A 20,936-nucleotide genomic window follows, 5' to 3' on the forward strand; every position below is an offset into this window, starting at 1 on the left:
TTTATGTTTTCTATGTATCTTTAGCATGGAGTCAAGGATCAGTTTAGGTATGGTGTACCCTTTGTCAGTTTATTGATAAGTTGCTATGATGGCATTATAATAGAAACACACTTTCCATTGCAATAAAAATGGAAAGTTTGTTTCGCTAATGTTTTTGTATTGTAGTGAAATAGGAGGAAGCATAGTTAGTGTTCAGAATGTTGTATCTATGGCTATTCTGTGCCACTGTACACTCAGCATTGGAATAGCCATATTTTGCATATCCCCACCAATAGATGCAAAATAGTGTTGGATAAGGCCAGTGTTGCAGAATCTGCTAGATGGTCAATAGTTTAGGTTAGTAAAATCAAGAACCCACAGAGAGATGTAATTATTAGTAACTCAGTGTTTTGGAAGCCTTTCAGAATTATTTCACAGAAGTCCCTTTGTTCAACAAATTAAGTTTTCAGTCCACAAATTTTACGAAAGCAATGTAAACACTTGTTTTGAAATATGCTGGATCCCTGCACATTAAAGGATCCATAAGAGATATTTGAGATGCTAATAAAGCGTCCAAAGCTGTGGTCAGCATAACTAGGTCAAATGTACCCATTCCTGTTAGTGATTTATTATTGTCTGTAAAACCCATTAACTTAAGTACAAGTTAGGCAATATGGAGTAATGAATCTGACAAAAAATAACAACATTAAAGACTTGGTCTAACATATCTTTAATGATTGTCAAACTTTCAGACAACACTGTATGTAGAGTATTGGAAGCATATCTTTGAAAGAAATTTTGCTGGATTCTTCGTCATTTACAGTCTATCCAATTATGTATTAAGCTTTTTAAAAAATACAAGCTCATCAGTGCATAAAATACCCTATTAAAAAGTATTTTCTGGGGTGGTCTGGTACGAATGGATTCATTTTACATTATTCTTTATTATAGGGGAAAATTTGTTCAGTATTTGTCATTCTCAGCACTCATCATGCCTTCTGGAGCCAATCAGCAAGAATTACCAAGGTATCACTGTATTTTAAATAAAACAAACCTTTTGGGCCAGTCTTACAAGAATTGTCAATGAAGTGGCTTTGTTAAACTTTATTTATAGTGATGATGATGATTATCATCATCATGAAAATTTCCTTCTCTCATGCACCAGCTCCAGAAGATATTACAACTAATGCTGTGGTACACGGCAAAACTCATGCCTTCATGAGGGGAGTTTTCAGTACTTCCTCATTGCCTTCAGTCTCAGTTTTGTAATGAAAGTGCTTTCATTTTGAATGCTGTTATATCTCAACAGACGAAAAGAACCCTTCTCCTTCACTAGTAATATCTCTGGCCTTAGTATCTCCACCTATGAATTCAGTTAGTCCTTGCCTTTCCACTTCCAGGACTTCCTCAGTTTGTAAGAGAGTGCATGCTGCCAGTCCCAGGACTAATACATTTTCACTTCACAACCAGGGTCAATGAGGAAACAGCTCAATTACAGAGAAGCCTTGTTTTCATTTACGTTAAGATATTACAGCTGCAGTGTTTGGCCCAACTTGCAAAAGAAGCCTCCAGAATGGAAAACTGTCCTGAAGATTTCCCCTCTTCAGCCAGTAGGATGTTGGAATTATCCCTTGCTGCAGGTGTGAAGAACATCCTAGCATAGACTTGCTTTTTATTTAGGGGAAATATACCTTAAAAGGATATGATTGGCTATAGGCAACCGTAACTTTAGCCTTCCATACATTTGATGGCCTGTGCTGGCTCATCATATGTCTTCTTTGTCTGAAAGTATTACAAGAAAATTTTCAGCTGTGTTGACACCTTCCATCACTTTTACTGCAAAGTTAAACACAACAGTGTTATTATAACAGGTCACTATAGAACTTTGTAATTTGAAAAAACAACACAAATTGGAAAACAAATATATTTTAAAAAATCCACATAAAGTTTTGGAGCATCACACTTGTTCTTCATTGTGGAGATACTAGAACCCAACTGAAGAGGGAGCATGATGCTCCAAAATTGTATGTGGATTGTTAAAATATAGTTGTTTTATAATTTGCGGTTTTGTTCAAACAACAGTGTTTCCTTTGTGAATATGAGTTCTTGCTACATATAATTCTGTACTTTCCTACGAGGAGCAGTGGGCTGGTAACTGACAAAGTTAGAAGGCTAGTCGAATCCATGGGGAAAACCTGTTCTGCATACAAACATGATCATGACCAAAATCCTTTTGCATATTTTTTCATGTGTACAACATTTTCACAACAGTTTTCTCACCATTTCTTTCCTTGGCTAATTTGCAAGAGTGATTTGGACCTACAACTCGCACCTGACGTTTCCCTGAAACTGGTAAATTGTCTGTCTTGTGAATAAACTCAGCAAATGCAGCCAAGACAGGGTGCATTTATGTACAGAATGCCCTGGATGACCGGAAGATCCCAGCTCTTTGTATTCTACTCCTCCATGAAGCAGACCAAGATATTTGATCATTTCTTATACACTTTTTAGGAAGCATTCTCTTACTCATTCAAGAATTTTGCTTGTGACCTACCTGGAAATTACTTTTCTGGGCTCGACCTGTGTCACCCAGTGAAATGGTTCCAATAGCACACATTTCTAGGTATAACTATTGCTAAATATACCAGAGAAAAAAGCTATCCATAATGCTGGGGTTACTACCCCAGATCGAGCACCATAATGGTGTCGGTATGCACTAGGGGTGAGTGGAAGCCACTATCACAGGTCTTCATCCTATAGATCTCTCTATTCTCAGAGTCCCAGATTTGGGTGTGCCGCTAAGGATTGCCTCCCAACTCACCCACTAGGTCTCCCCCGCGATCTTATTTTCATTCCAATCTTAGCACAGCTACGAGAACATGTAAAATTTTGTTTTGTGATTGTGTTCCGTTTTTGGCAGATCATCATGTCCTCCACCAAGAGTTTCCCACCACCTAAGTTGAGTACTATTTCTGATTGGTTTGTTTTTTTATTAAGAGGCATCGTATTTATGAATTGTACATTAATATTGTTTACCAGTGTAAACAGTTCTGTTTCGCAACATCCAGCGTGGGCTGTATGTGCGCCTCTTTCCGTTTTCGACCTTCAATCTCAACTTTTCTATTAAAAGAATGAATTCTCCTAGTTTTTATCTATACTCCATTTGGTTTGGAGCTTAATTGGAGAATTTACCAGGTCGCTGGTAGGAGATGAGGAACCGGGTATCACGACAGAACTAGGCTCACCCTTTTCTGATAATAGAATTGAGTCTTTTTATCGGTCTCCTTCCTCCACCAGCGAGCTGGTTCCTTCTCGATAGTGTAAATTTTTGGATCATGATGATAGCTGATATGTACAAGGATGGATGACATGTCCATTCCTGGATTAATTTATGCATGTGATTCGGTGTCAGGGGAGGCCATTTTGGGTACCTAACGTTACCAATATAACCCATGTTTCCTGGACCTTCTCTGCCGCTGAGTCAATTATATATTTATATGTGTATTTATATAGGTTTAATCCTAGGCTAACCCACATCATGAATGGTTGACTCTTATATTTTGGTTGTTCATATACTAGGTAGTTTTATTTCTAATATAAGGTAGTTAACTAGCCTAACCTGCAATCGAGGCTAGGCATGACAGTGCTCTTATCGATGTTCAGGCTACCTAGCTCTCCCGACCAGGCCGTCTTATGGTTTTGGGGGAGGAGGGTTAGGCTAGTGAGGGAGTTCCTCCGTTCACTCTTAGCCCACCTGACCAGGCCGTTAGGTTTTTGGAAGGTGAGGTTAGGCTAGTGAGCGAGTTCCTCATTCACATTTAGCCCACCTGGCCAGGCCGTTAGGTTTTGGAAGGTAAGGTTAGATTAGTGAGAGGGCTCCTCACTTCATATTTTGCCACCTGACCAAGCTATCTCGGTTTTGGGGAGTGTGGCTGAGTTAGACGAAGGTCCTTCTCCCCCACACCAGTGGCATTAATCCTGGCCTTCTGACCAGGCCAAGAAGCTTTGGTTTTTGGAGGGTAGGCTGGGATCAGTTAACTCATTTCGTGTATGTAGCGTAGTCCCCGCTTTTTTACCTTAACGATTAGAATTTGGCGACGTTGCCTGAGCGTTGTCCTCGTAAGAGGAAAGCCGTTCGCTTACGTTCGGCACCCCGTGGGAGGTTATAGTCGGCGTCTGGAGGGTGCTACCCACCTGACCGGTCGCTATTCGGGTTTCCGCCACTCTCTACCTTTCCCCTACGGGCAGTGTTTCGTTAGCTCGCTTCTAACTGCTTTTAGTAGTTAGTAGCTGGAGCGTCGAACATTGTCCCGTGGATGCATAATAACAGTTACGATATGTTAGAATTCACTTCTCTGCCAGGCTAGTCTGATTTTTCGTTGTTTTTTGTCCAGTTAACCACTCTGGTGGACATGGGTCACGATTGTTGGCGGTTTCCATTATATGGTTTCCACCCTGGGCGTTTGAGAAAGAGGGGCTATATCACCCCCGTACTCTGCCCCTAACCAGCAAAGTTCCCATATTATGAGACACAATGAGATTTCAGTGACTATTCACGCGGTGTTTATCATAGAGTACCTGTTTATAACATATATATAATAAGTTAACCATTCGGTAGTTTAAGCTATGTTTTAGATTCTTGCTGCGGACTCAGTTCCGCGGGTTTTGCCTTATTGATTCACATGTATCATCACCCATAATCTATGTTAAGGTAATCTGTGGCAGCCGGACTTAGTCCGTGAGTCTTGCCTTAATGATACTCATGTACCATCATTTCACTTACAGATGATGCGTTGTCAGAGCCAGGGTGCTCGGCCGTTCTCCAGCAACCGTGTGGACATGAGGTGTGCCACTCGCCTCCAGCTGTGCAGTGCATGTTGGGGACCTGACCGTTTGGCACCCGGACGGTTGTGAAATTTGCTACGCTCTTTATGAGCTGGTGTCCGATGAGTCGGTAAGTGATGGGAGACTGCTAACCTTTAGTCCCCTTTTTTGATATTGATGGCTCATATGGATATATTCGAAAATTGGGAGAATATTTTCAGTAAGTCCTACCTTCTCTTTCAGTCTAACCCAGCAATCCGTGCCTCTTCGCTGTCGACCCTGAAGACCTGGGTCGGCGGATTTGGGAGGAACGTTGCTTCTGGCAACCCCTACGTGCTCTCGGAGGAGATCTGTAATCTCCTCTATCCTGGTGCCCGGATCTCCGCCGCATTACTGAGGGAGTTGGCCGCCCCACTCATCGAGAAGATCAGGCAAGAGACGCAACCCTCCCAAGACGACAACCTGTGTGGAGAGGTGGCGGAAGAGGTGGCGGCTATTAACATCCACCTGGAGCCCATGAGCGTGGATGACCAACAGGGAGAAGGTAGGGCGGTAAGTGAGGCAGGTGAGGTTAGTTTAGATAGGACCTTATTTAGTTCACCTTCTTCTTCTTCTTCTTCCTTCCAGGGTTTCAGAAATCAGCTAACCTTGGGGACAGATCTCGGTCTGTTATGCCCAAGGTGAAATCTCTGAAAAAGAAGGACTTACCAAAGTCCTCTCCACCTCAAAGGTCTAATCCGCCAGCTCCCTCTAGGTCGTCACTGGCTCCCAAACGGGTGACGTCCTCAAGTAAGGCTACTCCCTCTTCTAAGGGGTCGAGGTCCAGAGATCCAAAGGCTAAGCCCCCACAGCCTAGCTTTGACTCTGAGGCCTTTGTCGAACTGCTGATGCAGAAAATCGACTCCAAGGTAGAAGCTAGGCTACATGATCTTTCAACTCACATTGTCACAAGCTTGCAGACCTCCGGAGAGTCAGTGCTGTCATTGGCACAAAAGGTGCAGGCCCAGGAAAGCTTGCTCTCCGGATTCATCCAATCCGGAGCAGCACAACAATCACATGTTGTCCCAGATGCCTCCAAACTGCCCCCCTTTGATAAGGGAAACCCGTGGCGGCTGGCCCTGCATGCTCCCCTGCATAATGGCACACTGACTATTGAGGGTTTGGGCACTCGTCGTCTGGAAGAACTGGAGTTCTTTCCAGCCGACCTAGTGCCTCCCTATCCAGGCTTTGCCAGGTTAACGGAAGAACCCTGGATTAAGTCTGACAAGGTCCCGAAAGAAACGGTCATCTTTCCCAGGGACCAAGTTCAATCCACCCTGATGCGCGCTCTCACTGAATGGGAGTGCGAGAACACGAAGCTTATTCCCTTTAAGGGAAGTTTCACGATGTTCTCTGTAGGTGACGCCATCCCTACCCCTGCACTAGTAAGATTGCAGAGCTGATCCTCAGGCTGGGATAGATAGCAAGCCCATGCCTCAACTCCGGGAGACAGATTCTACTTCCTTCTCTTCCCGGAGATTCAGAGTGTTGGTTGGGAGCTCCGGCAACTTTTACGGTGGGCAAACTCGATCCCAGTGTGCCTCCTCCCTGTTCAGCGAGCAACTTCCCAGAATTCGGAGGCTCTGCTCAAGGCGGAATTTGAGGCTAAGTGCAGGTTGAGTCGCTCCTGCATTCCTTGTCTCAGAGACAACGGCATTAGCTTATAATGAAGAACCTCTGTTTCAGGTCCTCACCAAGTCCCTGTTGGCTTCCTTCCAATCGGACCTTTACGACTTTGTGGTAGCGAGACAGAACTGCAGGAAACACATCTTCGCAGAAACCACCATCAAACATGAGCCCAATAGACTCATGAAGAGCTCTATCTGGGGACCTAACCTCTTGCCAGAGGATGAGGTCAATAATGTTATGGCAGAGGCAACTAGAGCGAACCAGAGTCTCCGCTCTCGCTGGGGCCTTCCTTTTAAGAGGAAGTTCTCTGAGACCTCCGGACCTCAACCTAAAGAAAGAAAAAGGTTCAGGAGATTCCAGGGCTTTAAGAAACCTCAGGCTCAAACAGTGCTTCAGGCGGTACCGGTCTCACAGATCGGCCAGCCTTCTACTCTAAGTCACAACCTCAGCAGCAGTTTGTGCTGATGCAGCCGGCTCAGCAAGCTTCTGCACCCCCAGCCTTCGTGACGTCCCCAGCTTTCAACGCCTCGTTTGAAAGCCAAGGGCGTTCGAGGCTACAATAGGCATGCGAGGGGAAGCAGGGCTAGAGCCGCCTACAGAGGTAGAGCAGCATCCAGACCTCTCTCACGTGGAAGAGGAGGCCGTGGAAATAGAGGAAGTAAGGCCTCTCCCCATCAATGAGACCCCGCAGGTAGGCGGGAGACTATATCTCTTCAGGGACCATTGGACCTTCAGCCCATGGGCCCACAGTATAATCTCCAAAGGTCTGGGATGGAGCTGGAGCAAGGGGCCTCCTCTGCCAGTCAGATTCCATCAACATCCATCCAAAGACTTACTGGACTTTGCAAAGAACTTCTGCAAAGAAGGCAATAAAGAAAGTCAGACGCTTGAAATTTCAAGGCCGTCTGTTCAGTGTCGAAGAAAGACTCAGACAAACAAAGAGTAATTCTGGACCTGTCTCGTCTCAACTTATACATTCAATGCGACAAGTTTCGCATGCTTACAATCTTGCAGGTATGGACCCTACTTCCCCGTGGGGCCGTCACCACCTCTATAGATCTTTCAGACGCATATTATCACGTTCCGGTTGCGAGAAACTTATCCCCTTACCTAGGGTTCAGACTAGGAAAACAAGCATACTCGTTCAGAGTCATGCCATTCAGGCTCAATATAGCACCCAGAATCTTTACCAAACTGGCAGAGACAGTAGTCCAAGAGCTACGGGCCCAAGGGATTATGCTGGCTGCGTATCTGGACGATTGGATAATTTGGGCATCCAACGTCAAGGAATGTCGAAAAGCAACTTTCACAGTAATCAACTTCTTGGAATACCTGGGTTTCCAAATAAACAGGAAGAAATCCCATCTAGTTCCGGCGGCTCAATTTCAATGGTTGGGAATCCAGTGGGACCTAAACACACACAAACTGTCACTTCTGCCAGCCAAAAGGAAGGAAATAGCCAAAGCTACCAGACAGTTCCTCAAAAACAAAAGAGCCTCTCGTCGTACCCAGGAAAGAGTTCTAGGCTCTCTTCAGTTCGCTTCAGTAACAGACTTGCTGCTAAAAGCCAAACTGAAGGATATAAACAGGGTATGGCAGAACGAGGCCAACAGCAGAAACAGAGACAAGCTGTCTCTGATTCCGCTAATGTTGAGGAAGAGGCTTCGACCATGGTCGACAGTCAAGAGTTTGGCAAGGTCAGTGCCTCTTCAATTTCCCCTTCCATCACTAGTGATCCATACGGATGCTTCCCTGAGCGGATGGGGAGGATACTCCCAACACAAGAAAGTTCAAGGAACATAGTGGTCCACAGTATTCCGCCAGTTCCATATCAACATTCTAGAGGCAATGGCAGTATTTCTAACACTAAAAAAACTAGGGCGTCCAGCCAGACAGATTCACATCAGACTGGTGCTGGACAGTGCAGTAGTGGTGCATTGCCTGAAACAGAGGGGGCTCCAAGTCGAGCCATATCAATCAAGTAATGATCGCAATTTTCTCTCTGGCAAGGAAACATCTTTGGCACCTGTCAGCTACCCACCTGGCAGGTGTTCTGAATGTCATTGCAGATTCACTGTCCAGGACAACCCGCTGGGCCGGAATGGTCCTTGGACAGGAAGTCGTTTAAGTGGATTTGTCTTCAGGTACCGGGTCTCCAGGTAGACCTGTTTGCCACAGAGAGCAACCACAAGCTTCTGTGTTACGTTGCTCCCAATCTAGATCCTCTAGCTCATTCCACAGATGCGATGTCAATCGACTGGAACAGATGGCAAAGGATCTATCTGTTTCCACCAATAAACTTGTTGATGAAAGTTTTACACAAACTCAGATCATTCAAAGGTCAAGTAGCACTGGTGGCACCCAACTGGCCAAGAGCAGTTGGTTTCCTTCTGCTAGAGTTGAAGCTCCGGCACAAACAGATCCCCAACCCAAGGTTGACAAAGTAGTGCAAACTCGGACTGTGTCAGCTTCCTCAAGAATTCTGAATGCCCTAGCTTTATGGACTTCATGAAATTTGCAGCGCAAAAAGATGCTAACATTGACCCTCTTAATACACTGTTCATAGAATCAGATAAGAGGGAATCTACTCTCAGACAGTATGACTCAGCAGTTAAAAAGTTAGCATTATTTCTGAGGGAATCTGAAGCTCATGAAATGACCACGAACCTAGCGATCTCTTTCTTCAGATCATTATTTGAGAAAGGATTGGCCACTAGTACTATTACTACAACATAATCTACGTTGAGAAAAATATTTTTACTTGGCTTTAATATTAACCTTACAGACTCATATTTTTCGTCAATTCCTAAAGCATGTGCTCGTCTTAGACCAGCAACCCGTCCACACACGGTTTCCTGGTACTTAAATGTCGTACTTAAATTGGCATCAGACACTGATAACGAATTATGTTCATACCTGAGTCTGTTAAGGAAAACGTTATTCCTAGTAAGTCTAGCCTCAGGAGCTAGAATTTCTGAACTGTCTGCTCTTTCTAGAGAGCCGAATCATGTTGATTTCCTCCCGTCAGGTGAAGTTCTGTTGTCTCCGGACCTCAGTTTTCTAGCAAAGAATGAGGATCCACAAAATAGATGGTCTCCTTGGAAGATTATTCCCCTTCCACAGGATCTGTCTTTATGTCCAGTCAATACTTTAAAAGCTTATTTAAATAGAACTTCTAAGAGAACTTTAGGCCTTCTTTTTGTTAGGGAAAATGGAGGTACTATTTCCTTAAAGGCCATTAGGCAACAAATTCTTTATTTTATTAAACAGGCAAACCCGGATTCAGTACCTCGGGTACATGATATTCGAGTGGTGGCCACCTCAGCTAACTATTTCCATAATATGAATTTTGATGACCTTAAAAAATATACGGGCTGGAAATCACCAACAGTATTTAAACGCCACTATCTTAAGTCCCTAGAGGCTCTTAAATATTCCACATTAGCTGCAGGAAGTATTGTTCCTCCTGGTCCAGCTCAAGACTAGTTTATGTATCCTCTTTGTCCTTTTGGTTTGTAATCCTCGTTTACCTATTGGTATATTCTCTAGCCTACCTGCCTTGCTTGCCTTGCCCTGCTTCTAGCCTTTAGGTCAGGTCTGCTTCACAGCCTGACTCCTGCCCATGCGGATATCCTGTTTTCATTCATAACTTGTTAGCCTTAAGTGTCTTGGTATTGGTTATTTTATAATTTTAGACTGTGTGCCTCATAGTTTTGATTATGTTGTTGATCTTATAATTTGGGAGTATTAAAACACAGTAAAAATTTTTCTCTTAGTTTTATTTAGCTCCATTAAGGTAATCTTTGGGGTGTACCACCAAGCTCTTGTATGGCTGATTCTCTGTTACTATTTCACTGGGTGACACAGGTCGAGCCCAGAAAAGGATTTTGACAAAGGAAAAATCTATTTCTGGGAAGACCTGTGTCACCCAGTGACCCATCCTGCACTTCCTTTCCCACCCGGGTGGTATACCAAGCTTGGTGGGTGCTAATATTGGGATGAAAATGGCGGTCACATGGGAGGCGTGAGTGGGTGAGCGGGAGGCAATCCTTAGTACGCACACCCAAATTTGGGACTTTGAGAATAGAGAGATCTATAGGATGAAGACCTGTGATAGTGGCTTCCACTCACCCCTAGTGCATACCGACACCATTATGGTGCTCGATCCAGGGGTAGTAACCCCGGCATTATGGATAGCTTTTTTCTCTGGTATATTTAGCAATAGTTATACCTAGAAATGTGTGCTATTGGAACCATTTCACTGGGTGACACAGGTCTTCCCCCAGAAATAGATTTTTCCTTTGTCAAAATCCCTTTTTAATACCATTCACGTAAGTGTTATCCCTGTGATAAAATTGCTAACAGATAGAAATGCCAGTTAATGATACATATAGACATTATCAGTGTACAGGGGTAGTTTCTGATAATGTCCACATATATCTTTTTCAAACGTCATGTCAGTTTGCTAGGGAATAGAGTGAGTTCATTGCAGCCCAGAAATGGTATTGTTGGTTCCCTTAGTTAATCATACCAGTCTTTTAATGCTGAAATGATTTGAATACTGTAATTTGTTATTTTTAAACCATGATTTATGAAAAATATACTTAAAGTTTCCTTTATTTGTGGGGGGGGAAGAGGAATGAATTCAGAAGGCTTCAAAGTCCAGATATAATGTCAAAATGTCAGTGAATATTCCAGTGTAATGGTAAGTCTCTTGGTGTGTTTGTGTCTTTTTTTTTTTTTACAGATCAAATAATGCACTACAGTGGTTTAGGTTTATTATCTAAATCTCAATTCTTTTTGCAGTTTATGTATTAGAAGCTAATATCAAGATGATTGGACTTGGCCTTACAGAATATTTTGGATGTGGTTGGAACGTGTATGATTTTATAGTAACTTTATTGGCAATTGCTGGAATCATTGCAGAGCAATTTTCTAGTTCCTTCTTCTATATTGTGATTCTGCGACCATTAAGGTTAGTTTTAAAAGTTTCTGGAAAAGTTCTGAATAATTTAAGATATGTGAGAATTTGGCAAGATTTAATTCTGCATGAATATTATTGTTGGATTAGTAATTACAAAGGTCAGTACCAGTTTTAGTATAAAGTACTAAAAGATCAGCCATTAAATACCATTCTGCCATAAATTTTAGTGTCAGGTTTATAATTCATTGAAGGAGGAACTGTTGAATGATGAAAAGAATAAAATTTGAAGAGTTTTATATTTCTAGATGTTTAGAAAATTTTAATCTTTTTAGGTTACTCAGACTGTTTCGGATACGAAGACGATACAGAGATGTCTTCCAGACCCTTTTCATCCTTCTTCCTCGTGTGTTGTCTGCCATTGTTGTGATTGTCATTACGTATTACTTCTTTGCTGTAATTGGCATGGAATTGTTCTCACAGTATGAAATGAAAAATTGTTGTGTGTAAGTATAAAATAATATATATATAATTTTTTGCAAGTTTGAACAAAAGCAGCTAAGTTTTTCTTGTAATCAACACAGCATCAAATCTAATCTGTTGATTAGTCAGAACATTTTCTCTGGTTTTTATTGTGCAACTTTCCAAGATCTCTTGCAGATGATACATAGTATTTTCTTTTCAATTCTAACATACCTCTTCATTAAGCTAAGATAGTCCCTAAATAGAAAGTGATACTGGCTACTGTCAGGTTATTAGACAAACGCATGGTTTAAACAGGTTGATAGACTTTGTATGTATCACTTAATCTGATATTAAAGCACAATGAAAATGCTGTCTGTGTATAAGGCACTAACTTTGGGATGGCCATAAATGATGGTTTCTAAAAAAAAAAAAGAGAAACAAGTAGACATAGGTAAAACCTACCCCAGAATGGTAAAAGCTATCCACATCAAATAATATGTATTCCAAAGGACATAATTTTTCCAGGCTGGAAAAAAAGTGGGCAACATTTCAAGGTTAGAATGGCTTTGGAATTTTTAGTGAAACAGGAAATAGTGAATACAGGTAAAAAAATAATGTTTTTGTGTATATTCTGATCAGTTCCCATTCCCACCTGGTCCTGAAGACTGTAAGAATGCCCCAGAAATCCAGATTAAGTATATAGTACAGTCCAACCTCTTAAATCCAGGAACCTTGGGACTAGGCCACTGCTGGACTACAGAAAATCCCGGAATATAGAATACATCTCTAAAAAATTAAGCCCTATGTAAACATAGTCTTGCAAGCTAATTCCATATACAGATAGCCTAGTTGCCAACTTAGCCTACTACTTGGCTAAGTTCTGACACTGCTTTTTATAATTTTGTTACTCATATATTTTCACTTTATCATTTTATAACTTCATACTGTATAATTTTCTTTAAAATAGTGTACTTTTTTTAACACATTTAGCCCACATTCCTGAGTTAGCCAGACCGTAAGTCAACTACAGTGCAGTACTTAACTTTTCTCAGAATCTGCAGAATATTATTGGTGACTTTCATCTCCTAAATTTACTGTCTTCATAATTATCGCTATTAGTTTCTTTATCATTTATTTTGATTGTAGAGGGTAATGGAATGACATAAATAAAGAATGAATTTTGGTGATCGCCATGTGCATTTAAAAGTTGCCGTCAAAACGTAAACAAAGCAAACTGCAATCTATTGAGGAAAATGAACACTAAACGTTCGCTAACGGGAGAAACATTTTCCAGCATAGATAAAGATTTATGATTGCGCTTCTTACCTCTAGCATCATCTGATCTCATGGGTGGCATATAGAATGGGTAAATATAATGTTATATAAAAGAAATGATCAAAACCATATCACCTATAAGTCTTTCAAGCACTCTAAGAGTAAGGAATTCATGCATTGCCAAATGTCTCGTTGTTTTGATTAAAATTTTTGACTTGGTAGAGCCTTCTCAAGTGGAATCTTTAGAAAAATATATTCATTCCTTTAAAGTTTATATCAAAAACATATTTGACTTCACTTATTTTCATTACTAAATTATTTTCATGAAAATAAAAAAAGAGATATGGAAAATTTTTGCTGCCGGGAAATTGTAAACAATACGTGGCATCACCCTCATGGCTGCACAGCGAACCAGTGGCAGCTGGTTCAAAATCAAGCCAAACCATGGAAGTTCCCAAACCACATAATGCTGGTCTTAAGAGGTTCAACTGTAATTCACAAAAAATCAGGAAGTAACCAATTCTCAACCACATTCTAATGATTTCTATTTCCACACTGTTGCAAAGTCAAAAAATACTTAAAAGTACCACCAATAATGACACCAATAACAGAATAGGACAATTCAACAACATAATGATGCAATATTAACAATAATAATGATTAAGGAAATTCCACTTCCACTCCTCCCTGATTTGTAGGACAATTAAAATGGCTCCCCAAAAGAACGGTATTTATCAATATAGTAATGATTGCCAGCAGAGGTCTTTACTCAGATATTTTTACCCAATACCATCAGCCCCTTTCCTACTTATTTGCAAAAAATCCAAAAAAGCTAAAAAAATTATTTTACAGTAATGACAAAAGCAGTGAATTATTACATTAAGGATAAAAAGGGATACAAATACAGTAGGAATAGCATGAAAGAGAATAAAAATATTGCTTAATATTCATTTTAGACAGCTGTGCAACTCCACCCAAGATGATGATGCATGTGGAGAAGAGGGGAGAAAACAAGACAAATACGTGGTCATCCTCTTGCAATAGTTTTAAAATATTGTAGAGTTGCCTTTGGAATAGGGCACAGTGTAGTGGAGAAGACTTCACAAATCCTCCAGCTTTTGAGTCTTCCACGTAGTGGAGAAGACTTCACAAATCCTCCAGCTTTTGAGTCTTCCATCATACTAAAGACTTCCTTGTAACAGAAGTGGAATGATTTCAGTCTAGGCATCTTTGAAGTTCATGTAATACTTTTGCATTTTGTGATTCCCAGTTGCAGCACCCCAAAGTCTCAGAAATGCTCCATTTGCATTTTGATAACTTTGATTCCCTTCCTCACAGCACCTCAGATATACCTCACAGTCATTCTTGGTTTCAGTGGCATTTTGCTGCTGCAAAGCCAATTCAGTGGAATCAGAGGTGCAGTCACAAGCATTGCAGGAGTGACCAGAACCAGGAAGTGAAAGGTCAATGCAGAGTTCTTACTGTGAATCAGCACAAGGGGTAACAGCACTACGTTTACGATTTTATCGTTGCCCCACAGATATCATTGAACAACACTAAATAGTAATCATTTTGCTGATTTCCTTCATTCTATTTATTGGCACTGAAAATTATTGCTAGGAACCATATTAGACACTTACCTCATCCAGCACTTACATTGTTGCCACTTGGTTCTTGAAATCACAGATGCCAAAACATTAAGTCTAAAACTTGACACACGCAGTACATTAGTTGAAAGCTTCAGGTTAGGGACAGTATGTTTCAAATCAAAACACAAAGTTAGGGTTTCTCAGTTTAATTAGGCAGGTTAGATGAAGTGCGCAAAAGTTTTTGAAGACTGTATAGGACTTCTGAGTTGCACTAAAAACACCGATCCTTGTGAGGACCAGCTTCTTTTTTCTTCTCATACTTTCAAGTCTTCTCACTTAAGTCTCTCTTTCCTAGATTCTAGTTCCTTTTCTTGATAGGATATTACCATGTATTTGGGTCAGCCACTTTGTTTCACTTTTTCTGTGAATCACCAAAGTTCCTTCACTATTTTCATTAACAAGTTCACTTTCCTCGTAATGGAATTCACTCATTTCATCAAGCATACATTCTCCTTTAATTTGAAAACTAATAGTGGGATAGAAATTAAAGAATTTATGCAATTAAATAGTCATAGTGGAGTAAAATTTCTTTGCACACTGGACAGACAGTGGTTGAACTGATGCTAGGACTTTAGCAAACCCATACATGAAAGGGTAGCTACAAGCTGATTGGCTGGAAGAGCATAACAAGGCTGTGATTGACTGCCCTCTTTCCTTGCTGAAGGGCTCGGCAGAAATATATACAAGAGACATTACAAGCTGAATGCATTTAGGCCAGCAGTCCTGGCTTTATAATGCAACTTTTGATGTTAGTAAATTTGATTTGGGCTTTTCAAAAAACACCAAATGGCTGCCCACACAATTTCCTACATGTTGATGTGAGCAACAAAGAATCAATCTGCATAACCATGAACACTCAGTATGCAGACACCTGAAATATTTATGCAATAGGAAGTTATCTACCTTATTTTACCATAATTGTAACATAATGTGTAAATGCACTTTAAAAAACTAAACTCCTTTTTCTATGAAAGTAACTTACCAAGTAATTACATAGCTATTGGTTCCCTAACCTACGGCAGCTTAGAAATTCAAAATTCACGCGATGGCGCTGTTATTGTTAGTGTGTAGGTGACAAAGTCCCGCCACCATCCGGGACTAGAGGAAACAAACCAGCGAACAGCTCGATTTGTTTTCTGCCGGCTTCCGGTTAACATCGGAAATTCACGCAGCTGCTCCTTCGCCTTTCGGTTTTGTTTTGCATGAACTTGGTGAAGTACTCAGAATTTGTTACTTTGTGGCTTGCTGCCACTGTTGAATTGTTGTTCGAGTTAACTTTAGTTTATTTAGTTAACGAAGTCAGACTCCAGTTCATCTAGTATTCACTTTTGTTCCGAGGGTTGTAGAACTACGCTAACTAAGCTTTCAAACGATTCTCATACAAAATGCACTAAATGTAAGTGGCAAGAATGTAGTAAGGATAATAATTGCATAGAGTGTCAGGATTGGGAGGATAAGAAATGGAAAACTTTGAATTCTCATCTAGACAAATTAGAAAGGGATAAGAAGAGGAAAGCAGCCATTAGGGCTGAAAGTAGGGCTAATGCAGAGTCCGTACCTTTGGAAAATGTAGGGGATGACAGAACTATCACTCCTCCAGTTCCTCCTCCTCCTCCTATTCTAACTCCTCCTACTTTACCATCTGCTCCTGCTCCAGGTTTCCATGATTCCGTGTATTGTACCATTATGGAAATGGGGTCAGCTGTTAAATCTCTAATGGAAAAAATGTAAGTGTTGACAGTGCAGTGAGAAGTGATAGTGCTGTGAATATTGAGGAGGTGGCTGTCCGTCTCACCAGTGCTCCTAGACGAAGGTCACTGTCCCGCTCCCCCGCGCCGAGGAGAAGACATACTGGAGGTCCAAGGGAGGCTGGCGGGGTTTGCCCACGGGCAGTCGGCTCCCTCTGTCGAGCCTGTCGTGCGCTCCTAGGATTCAACTAAACACCATTGGAAAGGCGTTCCTGTGCATCGACTTTCTGATTCGGAATCTTCCAGTCCGCGCAAGAAGCCATATCGCTACTCTTCTTCTTTGCGCCCACTCAAGAGACATGCGAATATTAGCAATTCTTCTCCCCTGGCTGTCAAGAGGTACAGAGAGACTAGCCCTCAACCTTCCTGCAGCTTTCAAGTCCAGTCTGATTCTCCTGCTCATCTTCGATATTTCTTTGAAGACAGTCCTGAGAGCTATAAGCGTTCTAAGCGCCCATCTTCTTCCGAGTGCCAAGCGCCCGCCGACTTGTGCCAGACTTCCACTGATGAGCTCCCGGCGCCTGCCGACTCACGCCAGAATACCGCCGATGAGCGCCAGAATTCCGCCAATGAGCGCCCGGCACCCGCTGATATACGCGAGAATTCTGCCAATAAGCGCCTGGCGCCAGCCGTCTCGCACCAAACTTCAGCTCTAGAGCACCCAGCACCAACTCCTGAACTTCCAACGCCCACATCCGAATTCCCAGCTTCTTCTTCTGAAACCAATGCACCTTCTTCGGCTATTCCGCCTTCTTCATCGGTCCAGGAAGATTCTTTAGCCCCACTCAAGCGCCAATTGACCGAGCTTGTGGGTCTTTTGAAGAAGTCTGCGTCTTCTCCAGAGTCCAAGAATAAATCATTGTCTCCTATCTCTTCGGAGGTAGAAGAGATTGTTCAGGATCCGGTTCCGTCTTCTTCCTACTCGTCCCTCCTGCGTTTCCTCCTGGAGAATTACCCGGACCTCTTCATGCATGCTTCGCCTACTTCTCTAGCTTCTACCTACCTCATGAAAAAGCATCTGTCGGAAGGTACCAGACTACCCAAGCTTGTTCTTTCCTCCTCCTCGAAGAAAGCTCTCAAAGTTCATGCCTGGCTGACCACTAAGAGAGAACAGGGCAAAGCGACTTTCGCCTTTCCGCCCAGCAAATTTTTGAAGATGAGGTACTCTTACTCTGCCACCAGGGAAGCTCCTTGCTTGGGAGTTCCTGCCTCCTCCCAAGGGGGCTTCTCTGGTCTGGTGGATTCATCCCGTAGAAGGGCTTTATTGTCGGCCAAGATAATGTTTTCCTCAGCCAAACTAGATCACCTTATCAAGAATATTTTTAAGGTGTTTGAGATATTTAGCTCTCTAGATTGGGCCATCGGGGCACTAGGGAGTAAGATCGAAGACTGCCCGGATTTAGCTGAAGATCTTGCCTCCGATTGGCTAGGAATTATTTCATGCTCAGACAGAGCAATCAGAGATGGCTCTTTAGAACTTGCCTCCCTTTTTTCTATGGATGTCCTTAAGAAGAGGGAACTCTGGTGTTCGTTCCCCTCGAAAGGAGTCTCGCCGACTCAGAAGTCAGCTCTACTCTTCGCTGCCGTAGACAAGTCTCACCTCTTTCCTCAACACATAGTAAGTAAAGGATATTCTTTTAGAGTTACAGAGCAAGCCCACCTCTGACTTGTTGACTCAGTCCACTAGATGTCCTAAGGAGCCTGTGCCTTCCTCATCTAGATCATTCTCCCCTCTTCAGTCTCAACCATTTTGGGGAGGGAGAGCTACGACCCAGCCTCGACTTAGATCAAACTTCCGACCTCCTACGAAGTCCATTAAGAGGTCTTCCTTGAAATCCAACCCCAAGAAGTGAGAAGTTAGTCCTCCGCGCCCAGGTAGGAGCCAGACTTCTACTTTTCTGGAAGGAATGGGAGAACAGAGGAGCAGACCCCTGGGTGATCAAGGTTCTCAAGGAGGGCTACTCCATTCCTTTCGTAAAGACTCCTCCCTTAACTACATCTCCTATCGCCTTGACAGCCTGAGTACTCAAAAGGTTCCACGAAGGTTTTGGCCCTCTTTCAAGAAGTCCAACTCCTTCTTTCCAAAAGAGTAGTAAAAGAAGTGCTAGAGCCCCACTCAGAAGGTTTCTACAATCGCCTTTTCGTGGTCCCGAAGGCCTTGGGGGGTTGGAGGCCCGTTCTGGATGTAAGCACCTTGAATGTGTTCATACTGAAGACGAAGTTTCACATGGAGACCATTCGCTCTGTCATGTCCTCAGTACAACAGGGGGACTGGATGGTCACCCTGGATATGCAGGATGCGTATTTTCACGTCCCTGTTCATCCAGACTCACGGAAATTTTTACACTTCATTTTTCAGGACAGGATACTACAGTTCTGGGCCCTATGCTTCGGCTTATCGACGGCTCCTCAAGTTTTCACACGAATCCTTGATCCTCTGGGGAATTAGCTTCACCGTCTGGGAATCAACATCAACTTATATCTAGAGGATTGGCTTCTCCGCTCGTCGTCAAAGGAAAAGTGCGCGGAGGACCTGAGAAGAACTCTCTGCCTGACACAGGAGTTAGGTATCCTCATAAACAAAAAGAAATCCCTTCTGATACCATCTCATGAGATTCCCTATTTAGGGATGATACTGAACCCTCAGACTTTTCGGGCTTTTCTGTCGCCCAAAAGAGTCGAGAACTGCCTTCAGACTGTCAGTCAGTTCCTTGCTCTTCCTTCTTGCTCGGCGGTGCAGTGGATGAGTCTTCTGGGGACCCTTGCTTCAGTAGAGCAGTTTGTTAATCTAGGCAGACTGCACATGAGACCCCTTCAGTTTTTCCTCAAAGCGAACTGGTGCAGAAAAACCCAACCAGACTCTCATCTTCCCGATTACGTCAAAAATCAGAGGGTCTCCAGTGGTGGTCGTGAGGAGAAAGACTTCGGAAAAGGAAGTCTCTTCTCCCAGTGCACCCAGACCTTCAATTTTATTCAGATGCCTCCGACCTAGGCTGGGGCACGCTTCTGGAAGGTTGGGAACATGGACTACAGAACAACAGAATGCTCATGTCAACATAAAGGAACTGAGAGCAATTCACCTGGGCCTTCAATACTTCTCAGATCTGGTCCGCGGCAAGAAGATTGTAGTACACGCGGACAACACCACAGCTCTTGCATATATTCGCAAACAGGGGGCACTCATTCCTTCTCCCTGTACGAGATGGCGAAGGATCTCCTTCTGTGGGCGGAAGAGAACCAAGTCTCTCTTGTCACCCGGTTCATTCATGGGAGGATGAATGTGATTGCAGACGAATTAAGCCGCCTCAAACAGGTCCTTCCAATCGAATGGACCGTAAATCCTGTAGTCTGCGACAATCTTTGGAAACTGTAGGGCAAACCCACAGTGGATCTTTTCGTGACGTTGAGAAACCACTGTCTGCCCCTCTTTTGCTCTCCAATCCTGGATCCTCAAGCATGGAGCACGGACGCAATGCTTTTGGATTGGACAAACTTAGATGTGTACGCCTTCCCTCCTTTCGTAATGATCAGGGAAGTAATCAACAAGCTGTCAACGCATCAGAACACCTCCATGACCCTTGTAGCCCCATTTTGGCCAAACAAGGAATGGTTTCCAGACTTAATTCGACTCCTGGTAGACTACCCAAGACTTCTTCCACAAAAATAGTCTTTGCTCAGATAACCCCACTTTCTCATATTCCACCAAGGATTATCCGCTCTGACCCTGACAGGCTTCAGACTGTCAAGCGCCTTGTCAGAGCAAAAGGGTTTTTGAGACAAGCTGCAGAGGCAATTGCGAAATGCAGACGAGCTTCTTATACGAAGCTCTACCAATCAAAATGGACAGTCTTCAGAAGGTGGTGCAGCCACCATAACGTCTCTTCTTCTGAGACATCTATGAGACAAACAGCCGACTTTTTGATATTCCTAAAGTCCATCAGGAGGCTATCGACCTATACCATCAAAGGGTATAGGTTGATGCTCAGCTTAGTTTTTAAACACAGAGGAATGGACCTCTCTTCTAATCAAGATATCACCGACCTGATCAAATCCTTCAATACGTCCAAGAAAGATAGTTCTTCCAACATCTCTTGGAACTTAGACATTGTACTGAAGTGGCTCTCAGGTCCTCAATTCGAACCTCTTCGTTCTGTTTCCCTCAGGAATCTCATGAAAAAGACTCTCTTCTTAATGGCTCTCGCTACTGCCAAACATGTTAGCGAGTTACAAGCAATAGACAAGAGAATAGGCTTTGCACAAGAGGACGCAGTCTGCTCTCTTTCTCTTGGTTTCCTTGCAAAGAATGAGGACCCTTCTAAACCCTGGCCTAGGTCCTTCGCCATCAAGAACCTTATGGATATCTTAGGACCTGAGGAAGAAGAAAGACTCCTCTGCCCAGTGAGGTCC

At 42.8% G+C, this 20,936-nt stretch overlaps 1 protein-coding gene across 5 annotated transcripts in view; it reads left to right on the forward strand.

The window, feature by feature from the left end:
• LOC136854168 (two pore channel protein 1-like) overlaps positions 1 to 20,936 on the forward strand; it is a 449,951-nt gene that overhangs the window by 391,576 nt on the left and 37,439 nt on the right. For all 5 annotated transcript variants that reach the window (XM_067130485.1, XM_067130449.1, XM_067130460.1 and 2 more), the window contains 2 exons: positions 11,278 to 11,446; positions 11,728 to 11,898. In XM_067130485.1, coding sequence (XP_066986586.1) covers positions 11,278 to 11,446; positions 11,728 to 11,898 — 340 coding nt within the window. The remainder of the gene's footprint in view (positions 1 to 11,277; positions 11,447 to 11,727; positions 11,899 to 20,936) is intronic.

Source organism: Macrobrachium rosenbergii, chromosome 3 (genome assembly GCF_040412425.1).
Source record: "Macrobrachium rosenbergii isolate ZJJX-2024 chromosome 3, ASM4041242v1, whole genome shotgun sequence".
NCBI classification, from domain to species: domain Eukaryota; kingdom Metazoa; phylum Arthropoda; class Malacostraca; order Decapoda; family Palaemonidae; genus Macrobrachium; species Macrobrachium rosenbergii.